Source organism: Belonocnema kinseyi, chromosome 9 (genome assembly GCF_010883055.1).
Source record: "Belonocnema kinseyi isolate 2016_QV_RU_SX_M_011 chromosome 9, B_treatae_v1, whole genome shotgun sequence".
Taxonomy (NCBI): Eukaryota; Metazoa; Arthropoda; class Insecta; order Hymenoptera; family Cynipidae; genus Belonocnema; species Belonocnema kinseyi.
In genome coordinates, this window is record NC_046665.1 from 16,467,329 (window position 1) to 16,478,498 (window position 11,170).

The 11,170-nt window shown below is 34.1% G+C and overlaps 1 protein-coding gene across 4 annotated transcripts in view; it reads right to left on the reverse strand.

The window, feature by feature from the left end:
- Nucleotides 1-1,985: 1,985 nt before the first annotated feature.
- Nucleotides 1,986-11,170, reverse strand: part of LOC117179514 (vesicle transport protein USE1) — a 108,951-nt gene continuing 99,766 nt past the window's right edge. For all 4 annotated transcript variants that reach the window (XM_033371390.1, XM_033371391.1, XM_033371392.1 and 1 more), the window contains one exon: nt 1,986-2,211. In XM_033371390.1, coding sequence (XP_033227281.1) covers nt 2,171-2,211 — 41 coding nt within the window. In that variant the 3' untranslated portion in view covers nt 1,986-2,170. The remainder of the gene's footprint in view (nt 2,212-11,170) is intronic.

The following is an 11,170-nucleotide window of genomic DNA, read 5'->3' on the forward strand; positions in this document are numbered from 1 at the left end:
ATCAGCCTTGGAGGAGATTATGTTGAGAAATAAAAAAAAAATTCTTAAAAACGTTGTTTTTCTTGGTCAGGCCGGAAACTTATCAATCCACCCTCGTATAACCTCTTGGTAACCTTTCCCTTACTCTTTCCCATCCCTTTTCACGTAACCACGTCTCCATTATTACAACTACATTCCATTGTGTCAAATTTCATTTAACTCCGTACCCTTTCTCTCCAATCCTGCAATATTTCTGTAACATATCCCATTCTTCCCTACATTCTTTTTATGTCTCTTTTTGCTTCTTACTATTTCTTATTTTTCAATCTCCCGTTCCTTTCTCTCCTAGTTTCCTGGCACCCCAATTGTTACTATACCTCCTCTTTCTTCGTCCCAATACCAACCATTCTCTGCCCAACAATATTTGGCCATACTTAACCTATGTTCATTTTCCCTTACTTCTTTCCTCTTCGCTATTTTCCTTAACTTATACTGCAAATTCCTTCCTAGACATGTCAAATCATCCCCTATTATCTCCGGGTTTTCATATAACAACTTGCTCTTTGTCATAACTCCCTTATTATGATCCCATTTCTTTAATTGCATTAGTAAAATTTCTTCTCCTTTCTTAGAAGAAAAAATTATTATTTTTGCTTAAAAAAACCGCAAAATATGCATTTGTTTAAGTGCAGTTTTCATAAAATAGAGAAATATTTATGCATAGACATTTTTTTCATAGAACATCATTCGCAATATGATTCAACAATGTCAGAAGAAAAAATTTTATTTTTGCTTGAAAACACCTAAACTTTGTGTTTGTTTACGTAATTTATTAATGAAATTAACAAATATTAATGTATGGCAACATTTTTTCAGAAAATATCATTGGTAATATATTTGCTATAAGATTAAATGAAAAATTGATTTCGTTTCACTTAAAACTCTTAAGATGAGCATTTGTTTATATATTATGTTTATCACATAAAATAATATCAACGAATTGTACAATTTTCTCGGGAAACATAATTGGTCACGTCACTACAACAAGAATAGAAAAAAAGCTTAATTTCTGCCTATTAATGTCTGCGATGTACATTTGTTTATAGAATTGATGACATTTTTTTCTTCTTTCTTATATTGCTGTGCATTGAATCCAAGTGATTTAAAGTATAAAAACAATTTGGTCTATGAGGTAAAACATGAAATGCAAAAATTCGACACTTTCCATTGATATAAAAATTAAATGAAACAAAAAAATAAAAAATCCACTCAAAGTTTTCTAGAAAATTTCGTCCTGAATTGTAGAAAAACTAATCTAAAATTGGTGCATTATTGCGTTCTAAATGTCACTTTGAAACTCGTTTATCAAGTCACTCCACTGTGAACCACTACGTCACAGACTCTACTTACAGTTGGAGAAGAAAACAACCAGAATGCTAAAAGAGGCGCTACAGCGCCATAACAAACGTAGCCGCTATGAGCATAAAGATTTACATACGATTCATATGGAATAGTAGTAAAAATAAAAAAGAAAGTTTTTTCAAATTGAGGAAATATTATCTTTGATTGCAACAATATATCTCACGTTTATCTTATACGTATTTATTAACACAAATGATCATTATAGTTAGACACAATATTTACTATATAGCATGATAAAATCTTCAATAGCTGAAGCCAGAATCAGATAAAGGTATGGAAATTTTTTTTCGCTAAGAATCGAACTATATTTTAGGACTAAAACAGTTTTTACAAGATGTTTTTAGTTTAATTACGGATATTTCAAATTTTTAGATTCGCCCAGACAAATAATTTTTTGACGAAAAACAAAAAGGTTAAGGCAGAGTTTGTCTTGTTCTACAAAAACTACGTTTAGAGAACTTTTTTCTCCTTATATTAATTATATTCCGTAGATCAATGTTTATCAAAGCTATTGGTCTTATCAAGTGGAAGGAGAAGGAAGTAGAACTCTGGTTCGAGGTGTAGTTATGAAAACAAAAAAAGTACCGTAGAAGAGGATAATATCTTTCCATATTTTGAACCAAGATTAAAATAATAATTTAGAACAATTTTTATTTGATATCTTAACATGTAACTTCAACCTGTTTAAAAAACGCACTTAGAATAAAAAATGATGATCACCCAATTTTTCCATTTTATTTTACCTTTAAAAAGTTACGTTAGTTCGCATTTAAACCTTTTTTCTCGTCACCTTCATAAAGAGCACCATATCTGTAAAAATATAAATTATGCACTTTGTATTATAGATTGCCAACGTCTGCTTTCTTTTATACCTTTTAGAACCCTGCAAGCACTTGCGTTGGAAGGTCCGCGTCCAAGGGTTTACCTACCACACGTCTTTTTGTGTCCATCAAAAACACACTAACATAGTATAATGCAAAAAAGTACTATATAGACGATTTTGATTCGGTTTCCAAATCTCCCGCGCTCGAGATCTTGCGCCGATTGGTCAAAGGCTTCGAGACTCAGAAGACGTGCGCAAAATACACGTATAACCAAATTCTGAAAAAAGGTTATGTTCCCCAGGATTCACCGCGCATTTGAAATAAATAATGAGTTACGAATTAAAAAAATGTAACACAACATTATAAAATTGTTCACAAATACATTCGGGACGTACATTACGTACTTTCTTAAAAATTAGATTTGTTTTTCACTAATGTAACGGTATGTGAGTGATATTTGACGTTTGAGAAGTGTCAAAATCGTTATGTACTTCAATCTTAATTAATTAAATAAAGTGAATATCTGCAAGTTGTACGTAATTAATTAATGATAAAATCTGTTGTTTTAATTATTTAATAAAATATGGGAATTAAACGCTTTTGACCTTGAAAATTTCGTCTCCGCTATATAGAATGTTAAAAGTATACATTTTTGGTGATATTTGACTTAGAAATTATAAAAATTATTAGCTGAAATCTTCAATATTAACTGAGCTGCAGAATAGACCTTTTTATTCTAGATGTCGACAGTGCGCACGTGCCAGGATTTTACGTCATTTCTATATTTTTCGAAGAGTTTTGTGCCGAAATTTATGGAAAATATTGTAAATAAAAATAACAACGAAAAATAAATGTAGAAATAAATCAGAGTTTAAAGACAACAAATTTTTAAATATATTCAGAAATAAATGCGAAAAGTGTGGCGACCAAGCCCATTATTTACATTTGTTGACATCTGTCGTCTTCAAAAAAATGTTTAAAAATCCGGAAAAAATCACGGAAGATGATGTTCCAGGAGCAAAATTAGTGCACAAATCGATAGAAGAGCGCAGTGTTAAACAGCTTAAACGATGGATGAAATATAGGAAACGATCTTTAAAAGGAAAAACAGTGTTTCAGTAGAAAAGTTAGTTGAAGTTGTGTTTGGCAGGTATGAATATTTTCTTTCTTTGCTAACATTTTCTTATATATTAAATGAAGCATTGTTATCGGGGTTTTGAACCTCCTAAATTTTTTGATAAAAATAAAATATATTTAATACTTTCACTTGAGAACGCAAAACTACTGCCGTATAAACTAAAAAGATACAAAAGTGACATTGCCGCTTAGGTCTAATTTTTCATTGCCACGTTTAAGAGAATCACTCTAAGCGGCAATGTTACTTACGTATCTTTTTAGTTTGTACGGTAGTATCATATTTATGTATTTATAATCAGTTTATATGAAAGAAGGAAAATTTGTTGGTACATTCCTTATACCAGGAAATCACTAACAAATGGCTTTTTATTGTCTAAACTTGAAAAAGAGAAGTATAAAATATAATATTGTGTTATTTTATACTTGTATGAATATTAAATATTTACTCAAACAAAGTTCTGAACTGCAAATCTTGTATAAAAGAAAATATTTATACCTGCCATACAAAACCTCAACTATCCTTTCCACTAAATCACGTTGTTTCCTTTTAATGGTGGTTTTCTATATTTAAGACATCGTTTCAGCTGCTCAATACTGTGCTCTTCTACTGGTTCATGCACTAATTTTGCAACTGGAACATCATCTTCCGTGAGTTTCGCCGAATTTTTAACCATTTTTTAGAAGATGACAGGTGCCAACAGATGCAAATAATGGTCTTGGTCGCCGCACTCTTTGCACTTTTTTCACCGTTTTTTTAAATAGACTTAAAAATGTTCTACCTCAAAAATCTCTGTTATTTACAAATTAATTTTTTCTGGTTGTTTTTATTAACAACATTTTCCATACATTTCGACAAAAAACTGTTCGAAAAATACGGAAATGACGTAAAATTTCGACACGTGCGCACTGCCTACGTATAGAATAAAAAGGTCTATTAGAATGAGCCATGGCCATATAACCGAATTTTCAAGAGTTTCACCACTCGGTTTTGGAGTATGTACCATGTTACAAAACATTAATAAAGATTTCAAAATGTTTCAAAGATTTAATAATATTTAAAAGGATTTTGAACATTTTATAAAGGCGTGTTTATCAGATTTTAAAGATTTCATAACAATTTCACAAAGATTTTTTAACTTTTAAAAGATGTAAAGGGTTTCAAAGATTTTGAAAAGGTTACAGTTCACCAGATTTCAAAGATTTTAAAACATTTGGAAGATTTGAAAAGGTTAAAAAAAAGGTTAAAAGGTTAAAACATTTTAGAAGATTTTTTTTACTAATTATAGATTTCAAATAATTCAATGATTTCAGCGAATAAAAAAGATTTCGCAAACAAAGATTTAAGGAAAATTTCCCAAAGAAACCACGTCCCGAGAATTTTTGTGAACACATTCTAATACTGTGTTACATTGTTTTTAATTCGTAACTAATTATTTATTTGACATGCGCGGTGAATCCTGGGGAACATAACTTTTTTTCAGAATTTGGTTATACGTATATTTTGCGCACGTCTTCTGATTCTCGAAGCCTTTGACCAATCGGCGCAAGATATTGAGCGCGGGAAATTTGCAAACCGAATTAAAATCGCCTATATAGTACTTTTTTGCATTACACAAATGCAAGATGGGTTGCATTGTATGCTAGAGTTTATATAATTATATTACTCTAAAAACTCTAAAAAAAAAAAAGAAGAAATCAAAGTTTTTACACATTTCGATAGTTTTTGAGCTGCGGTTTTTAATGAGACCATCGGAAAAAAATATCGGAGCATTATTATTGCTAATAATTGAGTTGTTAGGTACCCGAGTAATGGGGCTTTGGCTCGAGATTCTGTGAAACATTTTCAACGACTCACTAAACCATCTACGCGTCTCATCTATACCCCGTCCGTGAGCCGCGTCCACGACTAATCTCCTTCTGTTAGAATATAGTGGTATGTGGGGAGGGAAGATTTCGTGAGTCTTCCCTATCTCCTAAAAGTCCAAGTTATCGGGTCGACTTCTACCGCTCGTCCTGAAAAATCTCACTTTTCAGATTAAGCCCCCTTCCTTCGGTGCACGTCACATATGTCGAAAATTGTGATATGAAGAATATCAACATTTAGAGAACGTTTAACTGGTGTGGTATGTTGTTCTCTAACCAACTTCAGTCAATATTTATATATCATTGAACGCGCGCACACACACACACACACACACACACACACACACACACACACACACACACACACACACATATAAATATATATATAACGGAAGTTTTGAGTGAACCTGCACAGTGGGCTGCCCAGAACTAGTATCCTTACCGAAAAGAATCTTTGAGTATATCTTAAAAATTCATTAGGTCAAGGAAGCTCAGAGCAATTCTCCGCAGGCACTCAGGTAGATACCACAGCCACAAAAAAAAAATTGTGCGGATCTGGTAACAAGACAAACGTAATCCTATGGATTTTGGGGCGCCGAATTCAAATTCGGTTTAAAAAATCACCCATCACGTCGTGGTTGAGCCATAACCTCAAAAAATGACGAAAAATCATGCACTGAGGCAAATTTTCACTTCAGAAACATGTCGAAAACTGTGAAGGATCAACCCTTGCCTGATATCAACTTATTTAACAAAACTTTACCCAACAGAACCTGACCTCACCTAACCTGATTTAAAAGAAATTTATTGAACTACACGTAAAGCTCTGGAAGCATATTTTCCCAGTAGCAAATGTGTGCTACATCGAATGGGTCAACTCGAGCCTAACCTAGAAATAAATCTAACCTAGCCTAACCTAACCTCACGAAACACAATTAAACTGATTGTGTTGTCCCGTTGTGTTTACGGTACCGTTTGAATCAGCTTGGGCTTAACCTGCAAAGAGGTCAAACCTATCCTAAACTAAAAAAACCAGACCTAACCTAACTTCACGTAACACCATTAAACTCATTGTGTTGTTCCGTTGTGTTTGCGGTACCGTTTCATTCAGCTTCGGCTTAACCTACATAGAGGTTTAACCTATCCTAACCTAAAAAAACCTGACCTAACCTAACCTAGCCGAATGAAATTCAACCACACGTGTAGATATGTAAGCGTACGGTTCTCAGTCTTAAATGTGTGCTATATTTAATAGGTTAACTCGACCTTAACCTACAAATGAATCTAACTTAACAGAACCTAACGACATTTTGCTTATCGCAACACAACTTAACTGTTCTCTTTGTAACACAATAAAATCCATTTTATTGTACTACAGGTGGTTAAAAATTTTGACGCACATTACTCATTTGGAGAAACTTAGAACTACAAGTAGAATTGACCCCATTTCAATTAACCTGACAATGTTTGTATCAATTAAAATGTAGAACTGTAACTTAAACATGCAAATGAATAAGAGTTTTATTCAAAAAAATTTTCTCTGCTTTTCTTAGACCTAAGGGATATATTTATACTATCTTTCGTGTTTACATTTTTTCTTACTTTTTATCGTAATTAAATCGATTCATAGACCTACTTCAGTCTATTTTCTGCCTGCTATAACGTGTTCTTTTTTCTTCGAAGGAACGATGCAAAGGGTTAAGCTACGTTTAAGACCTACATTCGTTTCCCTTTTCAATATCCAGAAAAATCAGCCATCATGACCTCGTCCCATCTACCCTGATATCGTTGTTCCATCACTTTTATGTCTTTTAAAGGCCAATGTTTTTTGCTGTAATGATTGGCTCGGTCTCTGCTTTTCCACAGGCATATAAACCATGGCTCTCTCGTGAAACCCGATTGTTGGCCTAATATCATTGTTATGATTTTGAGATCACCACATATTTGCCATTTGTGATTCGTGTAATTAACTTTTTCCAAAAGCATTTTAACATTGTTATATTCTTCTTTGATGACCGTTGAGTGAGCTATTGGGATAGGAGCGTAAGTATTCGTGTTATGCAGTTAAACAGCCTTAATGCTGCGTTTTGACGAATCAATGAAAAGTCGCCATTCTTCGTCTCTGTACACATTTTTCTGCAAGTGGTTCATTAGTCCGTTAACGTCAGTGCAGTACACTAAAGACGTCTCTTCGTCTTTAACGAAAAACTTTCTGAATTCTTTGTCCCTGTCGCGATAGAATGAAACTTTTGTCTTTGGCTCTAGAAGATTTCTTCTTTTTAGAAATGAAGCGGCAAATTCAGCGCCGTCCTTCGGTAATCCAAGATCTCTAATAAAATCATTCAGTTTTAGTTGCGACACTAATATTGGAACCTTTAATTTCATTTTATGCAAGCCATATTCGTCATCTTTTTCGTCATTTTCATCGGAATCATCCTAAACTATTTTCTATTCGATCACTGGTTTCACTACCGTCTCCATGACGTTGACTTTCAACTTCCATTCTATCATCTTCTAAATCGCTTAAATCAGCCTGGCGTGCATTTTTATTGATTTGAATTGCTCTTGTGACTGTGCACACATTAATGTACGAAAAGTTATTTTTATTTTTGGCGTTGAACCCTTTGACGGAATTCATGCAAAAGTAGCAGTCCTTCGCAATAACGGGGTTTTCCATGTGGTTGGTGTAGAGTACTTGCGGTACTTTTCGTTGTTTGAATTTTTTAGACGATACAACATAAGTCTGCAGGAATTGCAAATGACGTGAGGAACCCATTTTGTTTCTTAGTGCAGCAATTTACGGTCAAAACACTTTTTGTAAAGACTTTTCACTTCCTCGTCGATCGATTTTCGCAAACTGCTCACTTCATATTTACTGCAAATGTAACAGAATGAATCTAAGCTATTCTTGCAGGCATGCGATTGAGAAATGCTCGCGGTTTTTTTTCTTGTAGCATGAGACTCTACACTAACCAAGTGATTCATTGATGAAGAACTACGCTTGCATGATGACGACGTCGGAGAGCCTGCTTTCCCACCCTGACCAGACGCCGATACTGGGGGTTTTCCCTGCATCGTAATACACTTTTTACCTGTGTCTGCCATGCCAGCATGAACGCCGTTTACCCAGAGACTCAGCCAATGTGGATCCGTCGCCCACCGTCACCACATGGAGGTGCCCTGGTTACAGACACAGGCGAATAATGCTAGCAACAAGCGGTTACGAAACTCCAGACATTTACTGCTATTAATGTCAAAATATGAAAATACGCAAGAACAGGGTTGCCAGCGTAATCGGTTAGTTTAGGTCAGGTTTTGTTAGGTTAGGATAGGGTAAACCTCTATGTAGGTTAAGCTGAAGCTGAATGAAACGGTTCCGCAAAGACAACGGGACAACATGATCAGTTTAATTGTGTTTCGTGAGGTTAGGTTATGTTAGGCTAGGTTAGATTTATTTCTAGGTTAGGCTCGAGTTGACCCATTCGATGTAGCACACATTTGCTACTGGGAAAATATGCTTCCAGAGCTTTACGTGTAGTTCAATAAATTTCTGTTAATTCAGGTTAGGTGAGGTCAGGTTCTGTTGGGTAAAGTTATATTAAATAAGTTGATATCAGGCAAGGGTTGTACCTTCACAGTTGTCGACATGTTTTTGAAGTGAAAATTTGCATCACTGGCATTATTTTGAAATTTATTTGCCTCAGTGCATGATTTTTCGTCATTTTTTGAGGTTATAGCTCAACCATGACGTGATGGGTGATTTTTGATATCGAATTTGAATTCAGCGCCCCAAAATCCATAGGAATACGTGTGTCTTGTTACCAGATCCGTTAACTTTTTTTTTGTGTCGCTGTATATTTTTTAAGGTCCAGGAAGCTCGTTTAAATGGTCTGACGGCTTTAAAATATCCTGTCAGAAATTGAAATAAGAATACGATCATAAATAACAAACAGGGAGGCTATCTCAATAGAGTAGCCGGCACTCAAGGATCCTTTGTTAAGCTTTCGGATTAAAATTTAGAAGTAGATTTTTTTTTTAATTTCATGGTTAACAGCCTAAAACATAATAATTCGGAATTCACGGGTTTCGATGACTTCAGATATCTAACTTTTTTTTTAATGCTTAAAATTGGAATAAATAGCACGTTTCTCGTAAATGGAATGAGATACGACAAAAAAGACAACATTTTTTAATTCATCTAGAAAATTGTATATCAGTATATAAGTTATAATTATAAATAAGTATAATGCGAAATTTCATCAATTAAAAAAAAGTGTTAATAATTTGAAGAGAAATTTAAAAAGGGAGAGCGGATTATCCACGACCACCTACTGTAAATAACTCTGCATGCCCGGTACGTGACCAATACAAAAGGAACATTATATTACCGTCGCACCACTCTTAAAAGGACCACTAAAAGGATCTTGAAAAGGATCCAAATCTCTCTAACTATCTCCGAGACTATTTTTTTTTTCAAATCGACTTTGTTTATAGACTCAAATGGGCCAGGCTATTTCGCTGAAGAAAACGCAGACATTTCTTTCGGTAGGGATGCATCGATTTAAAAGTTATACTGCTCAAAATGTTCGAATTTAAAAACCATATCGAAGGCCATCTGGTAAAATTAAAAAAAAAAACATGGCAGTTCCAATATGGCGCCTGAAATCATGAAAAAATGCGTTTAATGAGTATTATTGACATGTAAGAAATATAAATAAAGTATTCTTTCACTTAAAACTAGCTTATCTATGTGTTTTCGGGCTCGTTAAATCCGAATATAATGTTAGTTAAACCCTATCTGGTAACTATCCGTTTCTGACCTCAAAAAACACTTTACATCGTCGAATTAACACTCGTATAACTTCAGCTATGTGTAATAGGTCTCTAACCTCTGAAAGCACCCTTATTTGCTAAGATTGTACGTTTAACTATCATATTGTACCTCTCTGCGTTATACAGGGTTCAAACTGTCATTATCCTAAATACACCATGTTCGCATTACATTTTTTGGTTCTTTTTTTTCGTCACATTCAGTAGCCTACAGTCATTATGGGCTTTTTATCTCCTGAACATTTATATAGATTTAATTTTTTACCTGGAATCAAAAATGAGTGTAAACTCTGAATGGTCTTCACTTGTAGAGCTTCAGCAAACCTATTTTTATCTTCTTTGTATTTTTATCTTTATTTATATTCTTTATTCCTTATCTTTATCTTCATCTTCGTAAAACTTGTCTACTTTTTTCACAGTGTCTTATGGTATCGTTTTTCCAGATTTTGAATTTGGAATAGCTAATACACTCTCTAATTTTCTTAATGCCTTACCTGATCTGGTTCTTCTTTCAGAAGTGTTCAATTCTGAAGCTAGTAGCCGAAAACTCCAGCATTCAGGAGCAATTGTAAGAATTAGCAAGTCTCAAGGGATCAGTTTTATCCAAAGAATCGAATTTATTCTTTAATCCATTTAACAGTTTTTCCAGTTGATCTTCCTTGGATAGAAGTTTCTTTTATCAGGGGATGGATCACAATCGCCATCAGAGTCCGGAGATTGTATCTCATTTCCACTATTATGGAACTGAATTTTTGTTAATTCCTTTATACGTGTTCGTCAGTCACCCCGTTCTCAGCCTTCCTAGAACTGCTAGCTCATTCAGTTTCTTAGGGAGCAGATCGAAACATTTTTCTCACTCAGAGTAGACTCACCGTATGCAACTGTCAACATTTCAAGAGTTTTAGAGCACTGGATTCCTTTTTTCACACAAAATTTAATGCAAACTCTTTGCTGCATTTTTTTCGAAAGGAGAAAATCTTCGAGCACACCAAACCCTTCTAAACTTTTACGCTTCTGCCAGAAAAACAACACGAGCTATATAGTCAAAATTGTGAACATATGATCGTGACGAATGTACCAACATAACAAAACAAAAAATTTAAAACTTGAATGTA